This window comes from Triticum urartu, chromosome 2A (assembly GCF_056163025.1).
Source record: "Triticum urartu cultivar PI428250 chromosome 2A, HENAU_Tu73, whole genome shotgun sequence".
Lineage (NCBI taxonomy): Eukaryota > Viridiplantae > Streptophyta > Magnoliopsida > Poales > Poaceae > Triticum > Triticum urartu.
The window spans coordinates 686869113-686889398 of record NC_141874.1 but is presented as its reverse complement, the minus strand read 5'-3'; the positions used below and the strand labels follow the sequence as shown (position 1 = coordinate 686889398).

General features: G+C 56.0%; 1 protein-coding gene across 1 annotated transcript; it reads left to right on the top strand.

The window, feature by feature from the left end:
* The first annotated feature begins 10180 nt into the window (after positions 1-10180).
* LOC147986735 (uncharacterized) lies at positions 10181-13051 on the top strand. Its single transcript, XM_087542131.1, has 5 exons — positions 10181-10252; positions 11464-11548; positions 11703-11969; positions 12053-12765; positions 13025-13051. The coding sequence occupies exons 1-5, from the start codon at positions 10181-10183 to the stop codon at positions 13049-13051; spliced, it is 1164 nt and encodes a 387-aa protein (XP_087398257.1).
* The last annotated feature ends 7235 nt before the right edge of the window (positions 13052-20286 follow it).

Genomic DNA, 20286 nt, shown 5'->3' with positions numbered 1-20286 from the left:
TTCGATCGTCACAGAAGAAGTAGCAGTAGGTGCAGTATGGCTGTGAGTGAAGGTGAGCCCAGATTCAATAGATGACATAGTGACCTCAAGCTCCATGTTGTTAGGCATTAAGCCGTAACCAGAACTCCACGGGCCAATGGCAGCAATCATGGGGCGAAGAGCATGAAATATGTAGGTGTTGAGCTGTTGACGGGGAATGGGATCATGCAGGAGTAGGTTGATCAGGTCAGATCCTTCAGCACACAGTCCAAACTGAATACCATTTTGGTGCAGAGCGACAGAGATGGTAACAGATTCAGGTACAGGTAGAGTATGCTGCTGATAAACTGGTGCAGATAGTGGGACCAAGATCAGAGCAGAGTCCTCGGAGCTATCCTCAGAAGCAGAGAAGGTGTCGTGCCAAGCATCCATAGCATTATCAGTCAAGTTATCTTCAGGCACAATACCATGTTGGACAGTCAATCCCTGTGCAGCTAGCCAGGTCTGATAGTTCATCAGGTGAGGAGGAAGTGGCGGCAATGGTGGTGCAGGTGGAGCCGGCCAGGCATCCCAGGAAGCATTGTTCTGACCATGCCTAGCTCCCTGATTAGCATGACCAGCACCAGGAGCACCGTTCTGGACCAACCAGTTGTGGAACTGCTGCTGGTAAAGTTGCTCTGCCGTGAGCTCGGGTCCGAAGAGAGGATGGGGGTTGCCGTCAGGTGGCGGTGGTTCCTCACCAGGAGCAAGAACTTCAGGGAGCAGCCCGTTCTAGTCATTGCTGCGTAGGATTGTAACTTGCACTGTCCAACAGTCATGCGCCCCACCCAATTGCCAGACAACAAAACTCTTGGGAATCAAACGAAGACGAAGAACACGAGCTTTGAGAAGGATATACCTTCTGTCCTGGCGGGGATTGTACCAACTGACCAAGGAGACGTAACCACCCAGAGCTTTGGTGATGTAGTAGTCTGTCTGGTAGTCATAAGGAAATCCAAAGAACATGAGCCAGACCTTAGGACCAAAAGAAGTTGTGCGACGGTTCAGGGCTTCGTTGTGCGTCACGAAGGTGATGAGGAGATCCTCTTCCTCCAGCTCAATAGGGGTGGCGACCGCAGTATCACGCATGAATGAATCCACAAATCCAAAGATGCCAATGCCAAATGGATGATCAGATGACTCAGTTGTGAAGAGCTGGGATTCATGCAACAGACCTTCAACCATGGTGCGGATGGCCGCGCGACGATGCAGAGGAACGTAGTGGCTCGCTTCAGCGATGGCAAGGAAGTCATGATTGAGCGGCGCAATGGGGCCGACAACCATCCCACTGCGAACCAGGCGATCCACCGGACCGGGCTCGACGGCGAAGCCAGGAGGGAGGAACGGAACCGGATTTAGTGGATAGTTCGCCATGGGCAGGGAGGTGGAGGTGGGCGATAGCAGCTGTAATTGTGACAAGACTGGACGCTCCAGCGATGTGATGGAAACTGAGGCGGAAGATGGACCGTGAGGGGTAGAAAAGGAAGTCTACGAATTCTTGGGCTTCCATTGCCATTTTTTATTATACCGCAACTTAAGACACTATCGTTCCACGTGTCCATAGAAACCACATGCAGAACATCGGACGGTTGCCCTCTTGCTGCGTGTATTTGGCATGTGAGAAATATTTGGAGCAGATTGATCATTACCAAGTTGATCATGCAACACTGGGCAAGCCCGAGATTTAGGTGCTAATGGGCAATCAACCGCCTTGTGCCCTGGAGACGAACAATTAATGCAAATCAATTGAGCATGGCAAGAATTCTTGTGGTGTCCCCATTGCATACAGCGCGGGCAGAGCACTCCCCAATTATTTGATAAGTCCAAAATTTCTGCAGCTGTGTAACGGGCTTGGGCCAAATCCGCCTTGTGCTGGGCCGAAAGAAAAGCGGGCCAAGAGGTATGCGTGGGGGCATATTTGAAGGCCGAGCGCAGAAAGCACTATGGAAGCTGCGGATACGGGCAAGACAGAGGGCAATTAAAGTCTCCCAATTTAATGAAATTAATAGGTTGGTGTTCCTCTAATTTTGCCAAGCCTAGAAAATGCTCAATTAATGCCGCTTGATTATTGCTCTCGGTGGTCGGATGAACAGAGTGTTCATGAGGATGAACCGAGAAACCATGGTTCAAAGAATCTGTACCCAAATGATAATGTTCATTCATAGATAATCCTTGAGGATCCAAAAAACCTTGATCCAACGATGTAGATGCCTCAGCAGCATTAGCATTTGAAAACCGCATGTGATCAATTGGGGTTAGGCCAAATCTGCCCAGGATCAAACTAGAACCTGAGCCTCTCTGAGAACTAGAGTGCAAAAAATTGCGGGAAGGCTTAATGGCTATTGGCCGATGAGCAGAGATATCCAAAAGTTCTTGATCAGCATGCCAACAAGAGGACACAACCGGTGCAGGAGCAAAATGACCATTGAATAGATGGAAGTGACAAACAAAATCCGGCCAAATTCTGTCCCATAAGCGATGAATGAAATGCCCCACTTTGTTATTGGCCACAGAGAATCTAAAAGAGCGAGCATTGATCTTGGTCACACGAAAACCAGAACTGATACCCCCAATACAACATTGCAAAGCAATGCCAACCGATTCCTCCGAAAGAGCTAAAGAAGCCGAAGAGAAAGAGACCACCAAAAAGAATTCCTTGGAGTCCCGAGAGGGGAAAAAATGGACTGTGGATCCAAACCTTCTTCTCACCTGATCTGCTAGGGCAAGCCCCGGTGAAAAATCCCAATGGAGGATTCCTTCCATGGGCATGTAGCCTAGAATTTGCCATGGAGCTCGGAGGAGGTGGGAGAGGGAGGAGGATGGGGGAGGGGGAGGAGGGAGCCATCAACACAGTCTTGTGTTATGTATGGACATAAGTAGTTTCAGGATCACTTCTTGATCGCTTCTAGTCTTTCCTTCTTTTGCCATGCTTGATTAGCTATGAGTTATAATGGTTTACCTTGCGTGCCAACATGCTATTAAAATGGTTATGATGTGGTATGATAGGGTGGTATCCTCCTCTGAATGATTTAAGTGACTTGACTTGGCACATGTTCACGCATGTAGTGGAAACAAAATCAACATAGCCTTCACGATATTTATGTTCATGGTGGATTATATCCTACTCATGCTTGCATTCGGTGTTGATTAATTTTAATGCATGTTCATGACTGTTGTCGCTCTCTAGCTGGTCGCTTCCCAGTATTTTGCTAGCCTTCACCTGTACTAAGCGGGAATACTGCTTGTGCATCCAATCCCTTAAACCCCAAAGTTATTCCACATGAGTCCACTATACCTACCTATATACGGTATCTACCTGCCGTTCCAAGTAAATTTGTATGTGCCAAACTCTAACCCTTCAAATAAATATCCTGTTTTGTATGCTCGAATAGCTCATGTATCAACTAGGGCTGTCTGTATCTTCCATGTTAGGCGGGTTATTCTCAAGAGGAGTGGACCCCGCTCCTCACTCACGAGATAAATGGCTGGTCGCCGGGATGCCCAATCCCATGATTTATGCAAACTAAATCAAAATAATTGCAAACAAAACTCCCCCTGGGACTCTTGTTAGTTGGAGGCACTCGTTGTTTCAAGCAAGCCATGGATTGATGCTTGTGGTGTAAGGGGGAGTATAAACTTTACCATTCTGTTTGGGAACCGCCTATAATGTGTGTAGCATGGAAGATATCGCCATCTCTTGGTTGTTATGTTGACAATGAAAGTATACCGCTCAAAATATTATTCACCTCTGTTTCAAAACCGAGCTCTAGCACCTCTACAAATCCCTGCTTCCCTCTGCGAAGGGCCTATCTATTGTCTTGGATCTTCCAACATGTTGAGCTTGCCTTTCCCCCTCATGCTAGCCAAATTCATTGCACCAAGTAGAGATACTACTTGTGTTTCCAAATACCCTTAAACCAGTTTTGCCATGAGAGTCCACCATATCTACCTATGTATTGAATAAGATCCTTCAAGTAAGTTGTCATCGGTGCAAAGCAATAAAAATTGCTCTCTAAATATGTATGATTCATTGGTGTGGGAGAAATAAGCTTTATATGATCTTGTGATGTGGAAGTAATAAAAGCGATGGACTGCATAATAAAGGTTCATATCACAAGGGGCAACATAAAGTGACGTTCTTTCGCATTAAGATTTTGTGCATCCAACCATAAAAGCGCATGGCAACCTCTGCTTCCCTCTGCGAAGGGCCTATCTTTTATCATTATCTTCTACCTTATGCAAGAGTCATGGTGATTTTCACCCTTCCTTTTTACACTTTATCCTTTGGCAAGCATAGTATGTTGGAAAGATCCTGGTATATATGGCTAATTGGATGTGAGTTTTCATGAACTATTACTGTTGACATTACCCTTGAGGTAAAACGTTGGGAGGCAAGACTATAAGCCCCTATCTTTCTCCGTGTCCGATTAAAACTCCACACCCATAAGTATTGCGTGAGTGTCAGCAATTGTGAAAGATTATATGATAGTTGAGTATGTGGACTTGCTGAAAAGATCTTATACATTGACTCTTTCCTATGTTATGATAAATTGCAATTGCTTCAATGACCGAGATTGTAGTTTGTTAGTTTTCAATAAAGTTTATGATTCATACTTGATATTGTGATTGAATTATTACTCTAGCATTAGAGATCATATGAAAAAAATTATATAAGTTGATGTTATAAAAATGATCATGATGCCCTCATGTCCGTATTTTATTTTTATCGGCACCTTCATCTCTAAACATGTGGACATATTTTTCGATTTCGGCTTTTCGCTTGAGGACAAGCGAGGTCTAAGCTTGGGGGAGTTGATATGTCCATTTTGCATCATGCTTTTATATCGATATTTATTGCATTATGGGCTGTTATTTCACATTATGTCACAATACTTATGGCTATTCTCTCTTATTTTACAAGGTTTACATAAGGAGGGAGAATGCCGGCAGCTGGAATTCTGGGCTGGAAAAGGAGCAAATATTAGAGACCTATTTTGCACAACTCCAAAAGTCCTCAAACTCCATGGAACACCTTATAATAAATAATGAAAAATCTTCGCCAAAGATGAAGACCAGGGGGCCCACACCCTTCTCACGAGGGTGGGGGGCGCCCCCCTAGGGCACGCCCCCTGCCTCGTGGGCCCCCTGGTGGCTCTCCGATGACCATCTTCTCCTATATGAAGTCTTTCGTCGAGAAAAAAAATCAGAAGCAACCTTTCGGGACGAAACTCCGCCGCCACGAGGCGGAACCTTGGCGGATCCAATCTAGAGCTCCGGCAGAGCTGTTCTGCTGGGGAAACTTCCCTCCCGGAGGGGGAAATCATCGCCATCGTCATCACCAACGCTCCTCTCATCGGGAGAGGGCAATCTCCATTAACATCTTCATCAACACCATCTCATCTCAAAACCCTAGTTCATCTCTTGTATCCGATTCTTGTCTTCAAGTCTGGGATTGGTGCTAGTAGCACTACAAAAAAAATACACTTCCGTGATGATACGTGTTTGTCACAGTAGGTCGCTTTTTTGTCATGCATGTACATCCATGACAAATTTATGACAGAATCAAGATAGTCATACCTGTGCTGTCGTAGAAGTGTTCCATGGCATTACCAAAATTATCATCACCGAAGTGTCCACTTCCATGACGATAAATCACGCGTCACAGAAGTGCTTTCGTCAAGGGTGACCCACACGTGGCATCCACCGTAATGGAACGCCGTTAAGCTATCGGGTCGGGTTTTGGATCCGATAACCCGTTAACAGCCCCGACCAATGGGAAATTTCCACGTGTAAAATTCTTATTGGCTGGACGAAACACGTGTTAGCTCGTCAGTGGGTCAGATAGGCGCCTATGATATGTCGACACGTGGCACGGCCCAATAGTGGCCCATTTAGCTTACAAAGCCGGCCCGTTTGACTTGGTCAAAAGTTAACGGGCTGGCCCATGAAAAGCCTGTTAACGATCTCTTCGCAAATAGCCCATTTTATGGCCCGTTAACTCACGGCCCGTTAGGCCCTAAAGGAAATCAGCCCAACAACTTCATGTGGGCCGTCGAATATAATACCAGCCCATTTCACTTTCGGCCCATGTATGGCCCACGACGTCTTTCAGCCCATATGAGGCCTTCGTATCTTTCGGCCCATTACAGGCCCACGGTGAGTCTAGCCCATAATGAACAGTAATTTTCTTATACCCATTAGCGGCCCGTGATTTAGATGGGCCGTTTCCAGCCCGTGTTAGCTTTCGGCCTATTGATGGCCCATACGTTCTTGGGCTCCTTTTCGGCCCTCGATTACTTCCGGCCCATTATTGTCCTGTTCCACTAATGGGACAAATTCGACCCATGGCAAGAGTCGGCCCGTTACTGGCCTGTTACCCTAATGGGCCAAAATCGGCCCATGGCAAGAGTCGGCCCGTTTCTGGCCTGTTAACCTGTTGCCCCGTTTCCAGCCCGTCCTATATTCTGGCCCATTAACGACCCGTTATGCCTGTGACAGAATTAAGCCTTTGTTGTCCTATGGCCTGTTAATGGCCTGTTACCGTCCTGGGCCGATACCAATTACGCCCGATTATGGCCCATGTAGACACATTTATCCGACGGCCCGAGGCCCACCGATTACAGGCCCATTTATCGACGGCCCGTAGGTGACCCATGGATCCTACGGCCCGTATATGGCCCATGGTAGTTGCGGCCACTAGCAAACCAGGGAAAAAGAAGACTAGGAAATAAATAAGGCCGAAACTAACGCTAGGCTATTAAGGCGATTGCACAGATTACATCCACTCGGCATCAAAGATCGCCACCAGTGCAAATATAGGGAACACCCTACACTATACAAAAATGGCTTGCTGTTTTCTTCAGGCGGCGGCTGCACGTTAAGAATACATTTTGTATCGCACCAAAACAAATTACAACTATATAACAAAAGGAAGGTTGGCATAAAACTTAACAGTCTAGCAGATAAATGCACCAGTAGAAGTTCAGAAGCTCAGTTCATTTGACCTGACTGTTACGTTTTCATGCTGTATTGTCCGATGGAGCACCATAACCCTCGCCTTCATTTCCCCTAGGCTCCTGAACAACATAGCAAATGTCTGATAGTCTGGTTTCAAAACCATGCATATCTTGACGACATTGAGCAATGTTTCTCCTTGTTTCACAAAGGGTCTCTGTTAGGGAATGGACTTGTGTCTGGAGCGCAGATACAACATTGCTTTGAGCTTGCATATCTTGATCATGAGGCAGTTTGGACGATATTGCCTTAACAACCAACCCAGTTGTCGGATGGTAGGTGTGACATATGCCAACGGGTGGCTTATCATTGTGGGAGCCAGTAAGACATCGCCGGTGCCTGGAAGCGGGATGAGGCGAAGACATGCACGCCGGCGAATCTTACCCAGCTTCGGGGCTCTCCATGGAGATAACACCCCTACTGCTGCTCTGCGGGGTCTCCGCATGATCACTAGAGGAACGAGTGGCTACAAGATGCTCCTTGAGCTGTTTGGCGAGAGGAGGAAGAAGGGCACAACTCGCTCTCTTCTCCTCTCTATGTGGTGTCTGAAACTAGCTTAGATCAATCCCTTTGCATGGGTGCCCCAGGGGGTTTATATAGGCCCACCCCCCGGGGGTACAATGGTAATCCGGCTGGGCGTGGGCCCCAGCCGTCTGTGTCTACGCTCACCGGCTTCTGTGTTGGCTGCTGGGGCCCGCTGGCTGGTGGGTCCCGCCGGCTGCCGGCTCCTTGGTCGACAGGCAGGCCCCACTGTCCAGGGCCTTGTCAGTGGCTGGTTACTGTTGCCTCAACCTGGTGACGAGGGCTTCGCCGAGGTGGGCGTGGCTACAGTACCGCCGCCCGGCGGGCGATCGCTGTAGCCTCACCGCGTCTTGTCTCCTTAATGGGGCGTCTCCTTCGAGGGAGGAGGCAGGCCGGCTGCGGGGAGCCGGCCCTGTCTTGGGCCGACTGGGGGAGGCATGGCCGCCTTCGGGTGTCTCTCTACCTGAAGGGACCCACCGCCCGTGGGCCACGCTGACAGCCCGTCGTGGGTGGCGTTAGGGTCAACATGGCAACAGTGCCGCGCCGGACGGGTCATGGCCACCCCGTACGGCGCACTGTGCCAGGCGTGCTCCGGGATTCGGGGATGGCAGGCTTTACTGTAGCCACGCCCCATCACATTGCCGTTATGTGGATGCAGACTTCGAGGGTACGATCCTAACCGCTTTGTGGGAGTCGGCTTCCTGGAGTCGGCCTTCTCGTGGCCGGCTTCTTGGAGCCGGCCCTCCCGCGGCTTTCTTCATGAGGGCTAAAGCTGGGCCGCCTTCCGATAGTCGGCTTGGGAGACAGCCGGCAAGGGGAAGGCGGCCCCATGTCTTGGATTCTTGAGGGCCGGATCGGCTCGTAATTTTTTCAGACGGGCCAGGGGGAGCCGGCTAGGCTACCCGTGGTCATTTACTCCGACAGTAGTCCCCGAAGCTGATCGAGCTTCAAGGCTGACAAGGGGACAAGAAGCTTGGTCAGCTTCCTATCCCGAGGAGCCGGCTTTGCTTATGCGCGCCGTCTTCGGAAAGCTCCGCTTCTTGTAGGCAGGAACGTGGGTCGGCTTGTGAGCTGACCGCGCGCCATCCCGTGGGCCACATGGCAAGGAAAACCTGCCAACGCACGCGCGCGATGGGACGCCGCCGCAGGCCCGGGCCCGCCACTCCTAGGCCTCGGCCCGAGCGCGGATCTTCTGCGGCCCACAACGGACCGCTCGCCTTCCCGCGGCGGTTTCATTACGCCATCAGGGCGCAATAATCGCGGGACATGGGGGAGTGGGCGCAGTTGATCCCACGTTCCCCCACACCACGCCTCCTCGGCTCCGCTGCGTGGGCCTATAAGTAGGGGGAGGAGGGGGAGCGACAGAGGCTCGCACGCTCTCCCTCGCTCCGCCCCTTCTCGCCTTCCTTCTTCTTCCCTTCGCCGCCGCAGCGACCCATTGCCGCGCCGCTCCGCCGTCGGACCTCTCAGTTCCTTTGGTCCCGCCGTAGCGGGGTCGTGCGCGTCTCCACCGTCGCATCGTCTTGTTCCTCGCCGCGTCGTTCCCATGGCGTTGTCGAGCTCGTGGGATGGCTCCAACGTCCACGAGGACCACGTTGAGTTCCTCCGCCGGACGCGGCGTTTGCCGGGCGAGAACTACGTGCGGGTTCGTCGTGCGCCGGCGAGGGAGATTTCGCTGGCACCGGAGGAGGGCGAGCGGGTAATCTTCCGCTCGCACTGCCTGCGCGGCTTCGGCCTCCCGGCGAGCGGATTCCTTCACGCTTTTCTTGAATTCTACCACCTCTAGCCGCATCACCTCACGCCCAACGCGGTGATGCTGCTGTCGGCTTTCGTCACCTTGTGCGAGGGCTTTCTTGGGGTTCTCCCCACTCTTGAGCTCTGGGGAGAATTCTTCCAGAGCAAGCTCGGCACCGTTGTCGCGGGTGTGCCCGCCCCCTGCGGAGCCTTCATTGCCATGAGGCGGACGGGCGAGAACAATCCGTTCCCGCCCATCCCGCTGATCCAGTCGGTGAAGCTCTGGCAGAAATCCTATTTTTACGTGAAGAACATCGCCCAGCAAGGTGACTACGTCAACCTGCCGGCTTACGTAGCCGGCCCGCCGGCTGGGAGGCAACCCTCATGGAGCTACCGGGCTAGGTCGTTGTCTCAGGCCGGGAACGCAGCCGTCTCCCGGCTCCGGGTGATGATCCAGTCGGAGGGCCTGACCGGAGCCGACCTGGTGGCCGCCTTCGTGGAGCGCCGAGTACTTCCGCTCCAAGGCCGGCCTCACATGATTTGCCAGATGAGCGGCCGCTTCGACCCGTGCCGGCTGAGCACCAGGGAGATGCCTCATGTCGAGGTGTCTTACATGGTGAACTACATCTCCAACTGCAAGCTCGCCGAGGATTGGCGATACGGCAAGGGGCCGTATTCTCGCGCCAACCCTCCGCCTGCCGTAAGTTTTTCTTCTTTTTTGTAGCCAGCCTCATGATGGCCGACTTCTGATCAATTGGTTTGCCCTTAGCAGAACCCTCTTTTTCCGCCGACGGCCGGGGCCGTAGGGGTAGAGCACCAGCTCCTCCTCGACCGCACGGTGGACGATGGCGACGATCCGGACCTGGGAGCGGCCGCCATGGAAGATTCCATCATGGGGGAAGGCGACGAGGCAGACGGCGCGGGGCTCAGGGCCGACCTCGAGGACTGGGCGGACGATGACGAGGTCGAAGCCGCCCCGCACCGCCAGCCGGCGCTTGATCATCAAGGCGCGGGCCCGTCTGCCGCGCCGGCTGCCCGTGGCGGCGCGCAGAAACGCCGGGCCGCGTCGTCCTTCTTCGGCAGCCGGCCGAAGAAATCCAAGGCTTCCACGGCGGCGACCAAGCGGGATGAGGCGGCCGTGAAGGCGGCCCGCTTCCGCAAGGCGGTGAAACAGCCGCAGGCGATCTCGACGTAAGTCGTCAAATGTCTTGTATTTTTTTGTTGTCCTCTTCGATTGAAGCTCTTCTAAACCTTTCTTTGCTCGTCGGGCAGGGCACCGCTTTCCCTCGAGCGAGGTCCTGGCGGCTCCATAGTCGGGCCGACTGGAGGGTCCTCAGGCTCCCGCCACGTGGATCCCCGCACCGACCTTATGGAGGCCACAGAGCGGAACGCACGGGAGGCGCGGGAGGAGCGGGAGGTGGCGGAGCGAAGAACCGCCCAGGCGGCGAAGGAGCAGGCCGACGCGGCGGCCAAGGCCCGGGCGGAGGCGGCAACCGCGGAGACAGAGGCGGAGGCCTCGCACAACCAGCCTCTGCTGCTCGTCGTTCCCCTCCGCGCCGTGGCTCCCAACATCCTCATGCCCCCGTCGGAGGAGGTTGACCAAGACCCGCCGGTGATGGAGAGGAGGGAGGACCATGTGGTCTTCGTGGAGGAGGCGCCGCAGACGGTGCCGACTGGAGCGGGCCAAAGCGGCCAACCAGCCGCGGCGCCAGAGCAGCCGGCTGGGGGCGAGCCGGAGGCAGGGGCCGGCCTCGAGGTGCAGCCGGCATTTCACCGGCGTGCAGGGGGAACTTCCTCCGCGCCGGAGTTGCATGGAGCTGCGGGCGCCAGCCAGACGGCAGAGGCCCTGGAGGCCGCCAGCGCCAGCACGTCCGAGTGGACGCCCAGCGGGGGGACGGCCGAGCTGAACACGGCGGCCCAGGAGGTCCGGAACCGGCTTCAAGCCCAGGCCGCTTCATTGCAACGATGTACCCAAGAGTTCCTCACGACGCGGGCCATCATCTGGGTGAGTCTTCTGGCCTTGGTTGTTTTGCTTTTTTGATTTCTTCTGTGGGGGCGCGTCAGCGCACCCACTGGGTGTAGTCTCCGAGTTCCGAGTCGGCTGCTGAGCAGGCGGCTTGGAACTTACTAGGTCCTGACAACTATCTTATCCTCGCATCCTGTCTAATCTTCCAGGAGTACCATAACCTCCGCGCTGCTGCCTTCAACTCCCAGGCTCAGGAGCTGGGGCGGAAAACTGAGGACCTGACCAGCAGCCGGAGTGCGTGCTTTGTCTCGTTCATCTTCTGTGGGGGCGCGTCAGCGCACCCACTGGGTGTAGTCCCCGAGATTCGGGCCGACTGCAGAGCAGTCGGGTCGGATCTTCCCTGACGACTTCTTCCTTATTGATTTTTCCTTTGTCTTCATGCTTGCAGGAGCCAATGCCGACTTGAGGGGGCAGCTCAGCGGGGCCCAAGCCGCCCTTCGCGCCAAGGAAGCCGGGTACAACGCCTTGGTCCTGGAGCGTGACCGCCTGGCCAAGAAGTTGGCCGACCAGGAGGAGAGCCACAAGGCGGCCCTGAAGAAGGCGCAGGACAGCGAGGACGCCCTCAAAGCTGAGTTCGAGATCGAAGCGGCGGGCTGGGCCGAGGCAAAACAAGCGCTGAGCGAGGGCTTCGGCCGGATTGAGGATCTGATCGATGGTAAGCCGCCTTCCTCACTCCTTGCTTGCCCCTTGCCCCCTGATTCGCGTTCTGACTTGTGCTGCTTTTTGTTCTTTGTGTAGACTACTTCCCCGGATACTTCGTCTTCGCCACCCAGACCATCGAGGCCCACCGCGAGGCGCGCCGGCAGGCGGGGGCTGAAATCGCGCCGGACGCGAGCCGGACGCTTGAGGAGCAACTCTTGGCGGTCCAAGCTCGGCTGCAGCCGGCTCACCGCATGCTCCGCCGCCTCCAGCGCGTCGGGGCACAGGTGTTGGCCGCCCTCTGGCCAGGCGAAACGATTCCTCGCACCCCGAGTCGGACTGCCGACTGGCTGGAGGTTGCGGTTGGCCGCTTCGAGGCCTGGAAGGCATCGGCGGCCCGGCTTGGAGCTGGGCGGGCGCTGGAGTTCGTCCGAGCCTGGTATCCCGGGATGAACCTGGACCAGCTGCGCACCTGGCGGCTGGAGGCCGACGAGGAGATGGAGGAGGTGCGGCCGGCTATCGCTCATTGTGCCTCGACGATCGCCGAGTGCACTGACATCAGCGTCTTTGCTCTTGAAATAAATGACGACGGCGTTGCCCAGCCAGAGGAATGGTTTGGGATGGACCCGGCAGCGGGTGAGGACTTGGCGGAGGAGATCGCTTCCAGCGATGAAGGTGAAGACGACGACGAGGAGGAAGGCGAAGACGTCGAGCCGGCCGGTGAAGCGGCCAGCCAGCCCCAGCCTGACCGTGCCTCCAGCAACGAGGCACGTGCTAGCGCGCCCTTTGCGGGAGGTGGTGATCATGCCGAGGTTCGCCAGCCGGCCACTCCTCCAGCCAGCACTGCCGTCTCTACCGACCTGCCCGACTCGCCAGTCGCTCCCTTGGCTTAATCTGCCATCCTTGCTTTTCCTGCTTGTTACTCTTTGAACAATTTTTGTTAATCTTGCGCAGTTCCACCCACTTGGGGTGTATTCAAACTATGTTGAATGCTGGCCTTTCGAAGGCCTTTTGTGTAAATATGATCGTGTGTGTGTTTGGCTTCCATTCGCGTATGCTTTTTATCTTTAGGCTATTTCCTTTGCCGCCTCCCCCTAGCCGCTGCCTTCCCAACTGGCAGCTGCTCTGCAGCCTGCGGCTAAGGAAGAACTTGGCTATATTTATTTTTTTATTTTTGGGGAAGGCAAGTACTCAAGCTTTCTTAGATTGAAGCGAGGTGAATGGAAGCCGGCCGGCCGGCTACTCTGGTAGTCGGTCGGTGGTGGGAGGAAAGCCAGCTTTTGTTATATTAGTCCATTAGTCCCTAGCCGTTTTTCGTGTGGGCGTCCTTTCCTGCCTTTAACTCTTGCTAGCCGGACAGCCAGTTCTTTGAACTGCGACTTTTGGCAAGAGAGGGCTTGGGTGCCGGCACACTACTTGTCTGACCGCGGGTAGGACTTCTAATATAACTCAAGGCGGCTAGTCCCCGGGCCGACTAGTCGAACCCGGTGCCGGACGAAAAAAGTGAATGTAATGACATGATCATAAGCATGATACTCTTCTTTTATAGATAAAAGATGGCAGTCCCTGAGCTCTCCTCGGGGGGCCTATTGTCTCGTACTTAGTACAAAAGTTAGCATGATACATACTGCATTTCAACTGTAAAATCTTCGGAGGAGGTTGGCATTCCATGGTCGTTCCGACTCTTTGCCGGAGTCATCTCTCTTTCGTGCCCTCGGCTTCTGTGCGTCTATCAGGTAGTAGGAGTCATTTCCCAGCGCTCTGCTGATGATGAAGGGGCCTTCCCAAGGGGCCGAGAGCTTGTGCTGGCCGGCTGTTCGCTGGATCAGCCGGAGCACGAGGTCGCCTTCTTGGAAAGATCTTGGTTTGACCTTCCGGCTGTGGTAGCGGCGCAAGCCCTGCTGGTAGATGGCGGACCGGCTGAGGGCTAACAGCCGGCCTTCTTCCAGCAGGTCGACGCCATCTTCTCGTGCTTCCTTGGCCTCCGCCTCTGTGTACATGGTTACCCAAGGCGAGTCGAACTCGATGTCTATTAGGATGACCGCCTCGGCACCATGCATGAGGAAGAAAGGAGTGAAGCCGGTTGACTTGTTTGGGGTAGTGCGCAGACTCCAGAGGACGGCCGACAGCTCATCGAGCCAACAGCCAGCCGAACGTTCCAGTGGTACGACCAGTCGGGGCTTGATGCCGGAAAGGATGAGGCCGTTGGCTCGCTCGACTTGGCCGTTTGACTACGGGTGGGCAACGGACGCTAAGTCCAACCGGATGCCCTGCGTCGCGCAGAAACGTGCCAATGCTCCCTTCGCGAAATTCGTGCCGTTGTCGGTGATGATGCTGTGTGGCACGCCGTAGCGAGTTGTTATATCTGCGATGAATGTCACGGCAGTCGGCCCATTCAGCTTCTTGATCGGCTTTGCCTCAATCCATTTGGTGAATTTGTCCACGGCGACAAGTAGGTGTGTCATGCCGCCGCGCGCCGTCTTGAATGGGCCCACCATGTCCAGTCCCCAGACAGCGAAGGGCCAAGTGAGGGGAATGGTCTTGAGTGCCGAAGCCGGCATGTGTTGCATGGAGCTGAAGACTTGGCACCCTTTGCAATGTTTAACTAACTCCTTGGCGTCATTCAAAGCAGTCGGCCAAAAGAACCCATGGCGGAAAGCTTTGGCGACGAGTGATCTTGAGGCCGCATGGTGGCCGCATTCTCCTTGGTGGATGTCTCTGAGGATTGCAATGCCCTTCTCTTGCTCGATGCATCGCTGGAAGACTCCTGTGGCACTGCGCCTGACGAGCTCTCTGTTGACGATTGTGTATGCTCCGGCTCGGCGTTAGACTTGTCTTGCCTCTGTTTCATCAGCCGACAGGTCTTGGTTTATTAGGAAGTTGAGGATGGACTGAGCCCATGATGGAGCTGCGACTTCTTCTATTGCCAACACGGCTACTGCGACCAGGGCGGGCGGGCTGGGTGGTGAAATGCTGGAGTCGGCCGCCGCCTGTTGTGTTGGTGCAGTCCCCAGGCCGACTACCGTAGTCCCCGAGCCGGGTGCGGCATTCCCTGGGTCGGGCGTAACTACGGAAGTCCCCGAGCCGCCTACTGACGTCCCCGGGCCGACTATCAAAGTCCTGGGGTCACCTGCTTGGTTCTTCGAGCCGGACCCGGCCGCGTCGGGATCAGGCGGCACGAAGATGGATCGGACTCTGGAGACGGCTTGATAGACGGCTTGAGGAGGCGTTGCAGAGAGACACCGGTTGGTATTGCCTGCCGAGTGGAGCCTATTCGAGAAAGGGTATCAGCTGGCTCGTTGTCGGCTCGCGATACGTGGAGGAACTCGCATCCTTCAAAGTACCCGCTGATCTGCTGAACGAGGAAGCGGTAGCTTGCCATATTTGCGTCCTTGGCATCCCAGTCGCCGGATGATTGTTGGACTACCAAGTCCGAGTCGCTGTAACATAGGATCCAGCGTATGCCGAGCTCTTTGGCAAGCCGGAGCCCGTGTATGAGCGCCTCGTACTCGGCCACATTGTTGGAGGCGGCAAAGTGAATTTGCAGCGTGTATCTGAGCTTGTCGCCTTTGGGAGAGGTGAGGATGACGCCGGCTCCCAAGCCGGTGTGCATCTTGGACCCGTCGAAGTGCATGCGCCAATGAGTGGAGTCGGGAGCTGGCGGTAGGTACTGAGTCTCGGCCCAGTCGACGAGGGAGTCGGCCAATGCTTGGGACTTGATGGCGGTGTGAGGCTGGTAGAAGATCGTGTAGGGGGCCAGCTCGATGGCCCATTTCACCACCCGGCCAGATGCATCCCGGCTGCCTATGATCTTGGCAAGCGGGGCGGTGCATACGATCGTGATGGGGTGCTCTTGGAAGTAGGGCTTCAGCTTCTTGGCGGCGAAGTACACGCCATAGCACATCTTTTGGTAATGCGGGTAGTTCTGCTTTGAGGTAGACAGCACCTCGCTCAAATAGTACACTGGCCTCTGAACCAGCTGGGCTCGGCCCTCTTCTGGGCGCTGGACTACGATGACGGTGCTGACCACCCGGCTGGTTGCGGCAATGTAGAGGAGCATGGGCTCTTTCTCAGTCAGCGCCGCCAGGACAGGCGGCGTGGCCAGCATCTTCTTCAGCTCGTGAAAAGCTTGGTCAGCTTGGTCGTTCCACTCGAAGTGAGTAGTCTTCTTCATGAGGCGGTAGAGGGGGAGAGCTTTCTCTCTGAGCCGGCTGATGAAGCGGTTCAGGGAGGCCAAGCACCCGGTGAACTTCTGGATGTCTCGAAGTTTGGTGGGAATCGCCATTCTCTCAATGGCCTTGATCTTTACTGGGTTGCATTCGATGCCGCGTTCGGAGACCAGGATGCCTAGGAGTTGGCCGGCTGGCACTCCGAACACGCATTTCTTGGGGTTGAGCTCGATCTGGAACCGGCGCAGGTTCTCAAATGTTTCCTTGAGGTCCTCCAGCAAGGTGTCGCGCTTCTCTGTCTTCACCACAATGTCGTCTACGTAGACGTGGGCATTTCTGCCGAGCTGCTTGAGGAGGCACTTCTGCATGCAACGCTGAAAAGTGGCACCGGCATTTCTGAAGCCGAATGTCATGGTCAGGTAGCAGAAAGCTCCGAATGGCGTGATGAAGGCGGTCTTCAGGCGGTCAGCCGGATCTAGCTTTATCTGGTGGTATCCTGAGTAAGCATCCAAGAAACTCAACAGCTCGCATCCGGCCGTGGAGTCTATCACTTGATCAATCCTTGGCAGGGCAAAGGGATCTTTGGGGCAGGCCTTGTTGAGGCTCGTGTAGTCTATGCACATGCGCCACTTGTTGTTCTTCTTTAGCACGAGGACCGGGGTGGCGAGCCACTCTAGAAAGAAAACCTCCATGATGAAGCCGGCTGCCAGAAGCCGGGCTATCTCCTCTCCCACAATCCTTCTTTTCTCTTCCGACAGTCAGCGGAGGGGTTGTTTGACTGGTTTTGCGCCTTCTCGGACGTGTAGCTTGTGCTCGGCGAATTCCTTCGAAAGACCATGCATGTCCTTAGGGGACCATGCGAAGATTTCCCGATTCTCATGGAGGAATTCGGCGAGCTCGCCTTCCTATTTGCTGTTTAGGTTTGCCCCAATGACGGCAAACCTTTCTGGGTGCTCGGGGTCAAGAGGTATCTTCTTTGTCTCCTTGGCCGGCTGGAAAGTTTCTTGGGCATCACACTCCTTGGGATCGGGGGACAGGGCCGACTGTTTGCCGGCCATGGCCACGACTCGGTCCAACATCTTCTTTTCTTCGGCAATCACAAGGGACTCGGCCAGCCGGCTGCTGGCTGCAGCGCACTCGGAAGATTTCTTGTAATCACCGGCTACGGTGAGGATGCCCTTGGCGCTCGGCATCTTCATTTTGAGGTAAGCATAGTGGGGAACAGCCATGAACCTAGCCAAGGCAGGACGGCCAAGCAATGCATGGCAGGGCCTCTCCAGGTCCACCACTTCAAACCAGATCGCTTCTCGGCGGAAATGATCATTGTCCCCAAAGAGAACATCAATCTTGATCTTGCCAATGGGGGCGTAGGACAGGCCAGGTACAATGCCATGGAACACAGTCCGAGTAGGCATGAGTTGCTTTGTCTTGACGTTCAGCTTCTCCAGGGTGTCACGGTACAGGATGTTGATGCTGCTCCCGCCATCTATCAGCACGCGGGAGAAACGGGCGGCACGTCTGTCCGTTGCAAGGGTGGCATCCAAAACCAACGCATAAGAGCCGGGAGATGGCATCACCTCTGGGTGGTCGGCCCGGCTCCAGCTGATAGGCTTTTCTGACCAGTGCATGTGCTCGGCGGGGTTGGTAGCGACCACGTTGACTTCTTGGTGCTCTCGGCGTCTGCTACGCCGGCCTTCGGGCTGGCTTGTAAAGACGACATAGGCGGCATGCTCGTCGGGGAACTCATCGTGCACAGCTCCGACTGCTGGCCGAGCGGTCGGCAGCTGCGGAGCCGGAGGCGGCGGACCAGCAGGCGGAGGCGGCGCGAGCCCTTCACCTTTGGAGATTCGGGTGAGCCAGTGGCACTTCCGGGTTGTGTGGTTGGACGACTTCGCGCCGCTGTGGAACTTGCACGGGGCGTCGAGAGTTTGCTCGTAGGAGAAAGCCGGCTGCCAAGCCGGCCTGCCGCCCTTCTGCTTCTTGGGTGCAGGCCGCCCTTCGGGCTGCTTGTCCTCGACTGTGGCCACCTACCGGCTGGTGGAGAGCGGCACGGGGCCCTTGCGCTTGTGGTCGTTTTGGTACGGGCATCGGCCGGAGTCCCCAGCCGGCGTCTTGGGCGCCGAGTTGATTACCTTCCCGGACACATCTACCCGGAGTTCAGTCTTCATTAAGGAGTCGGCGGTGGCGTACTTGTCCGCTATGACCAGAAGCTCGTCGAGGGTAGTCGGCTCGTCGCAGAGGAGCTTGTGCTTGAGGAGGGTGCCTTCTCGGCATCCGGGGGTGAAGTATTCTATGGCTTGCACCTCGTGCACCCCTTCGCAAGAATTGCGGAGCTCGGCCCAACGCGTGAGGTAGTCGCGAGTGGACTCGGCAGGGCCTTGTACGCACAAGGAGAGATGTCTGGGCTTGGGGGCCCGCTTGTAGGTGCTGGTGAAGTTGCGGACGAAGGCTTCTGTGAAGTCTAGCCAGCTGTTGATGCTGTAGGGCCTGAGGCTATTGAGCCAGGTCCGCGCCGTGCCTTGCAGCATGAGGGGCACGTACTTCACGGCAATGCGCCTGTTGCCGTTTGCTATGCGAACCGCTGTGGAGTAGTTGATCAACCAATCTTCCGGCTTCACGGAGCCGTTGTACTTGGGCGTGTCTCTTGGGAGCGAGAACCCTTTGGGGAAGGGCTCGTCGCGAATGCGGGGGCCGAAGCAAGGCGGGCCGACATCGTCTTCTTCTTCTAGCGCCAGGGATCGCGCTAGGCGGTCGATCCAATGGCGGGCGTCGTTCTCGCCGACTCCCTCGCGGTGACCTAGTCGGCCGCTGAGAGTCGGATGCGCGACAGGCGGTGGGGTGGGATATCTCTCCCCACGAGGCGGAGGCGGAGGCGGGTTGCCCCGCCGATCCACGGCCCAGGGACGGCCTTCTGCGTCTCGCTCGATGGAGATCCGGGTTCGGCTTCGGCTGGCAGCCGGCTCTTTCTCGTGTCGCGTGTGGGTTTTACCCGCAGTCGGCGTCCGGCTCGTCGCGCCGTGCTCTCGGCGCGGGGAAGGGCTTTCCGCGCGGGCGTCGGCTTCGTGCCGTTGTGTGGCTGCATCGATTAGTTGCTGGATGCGTCTGGTCATGTGGGGGAGTTCTTCGGCCCCCAGTCCGTCTAGCTCGTCTACGGCCGCCTGGGCGGCGCGCAGGTTCTCGAGCGGAGTGGCGTAGACTGGGGGGTCGACTCCTAGCGTGTCGGCGAGGGCAGCGCCGCGCTGTCTGACAATGCCGGCTCGGCTTGGCACGCCTGGGGGCGGCGTGCCAAAGGCGGCGCGGTCGGCTTTGTGCTGGTGGGCCTCGGTGAGCCGTCTCATGGAGGCCAACTTCCGGCCCTCCGTGAGGAGGGCGAGGCGGCGAGCCTCCAGTGCTTCGGCGTCGGCATCGGCCGGGAGGGGGATGGACAAATCGTGGACCGCTGCATGCGGGGCGTCGAGGGCGTTCTCGCCAATAGCGCCGCCGTGACCGATGACCATCACCTCGGTGGTGGCACCGTCACAGCCATCGGCCCGAGGAAGAGGGTCATTGTAGATCGCGATGTTGGTGGGGAAAGCGTCGAGCGAGGCCGTGTCGGAGTCGACAGGCATCGGATCGGTGGAGCCAACAGACTCCAAGTCCACAGCAAGCTCGCCGGAGACGTGGAGCTGGCCGAGGAGGCTGACGAGGTGGTCGGTGCCCGCGTCAGAGGCGAGCTCGTCGGAGATGAGGGTCTTGTCAAGGAGATCGGTGAGGCCGCTTGCTGTGCAGACGTTGGCGACGCCTTGTAGCGCGTCGTGGCAAGCGCCATCGGGCGTGCCGGGCTGGCTACGCTCGCTGGGGAGGAAGAGGGTTCCCGTCCAGAACAGGTCTCCGGACGATGATGCACCTGGCCCCACGGTGGGCGCCAAGTCGGGTGGTAGGTGCGACATATGCCAACGGGTGGCTTATCATTGTGGGAGCCAGTAAGACGTCGCCGGTGCCTGGAAGCGGGATGAGGCGAAGACATGCACGCCGGCGAATCTTACCCAGCTTCGGGGCTCTCCATGGAGATAACACCCCTACTGCTGCTCTACGGGGTCTCCGCATGATCACTAGATGAACGAGTGGCTACAAGATGCTCCTTGAGCTGTTTGGCGAGAGGAGGAAGAAGGGCACGGCTCGCTC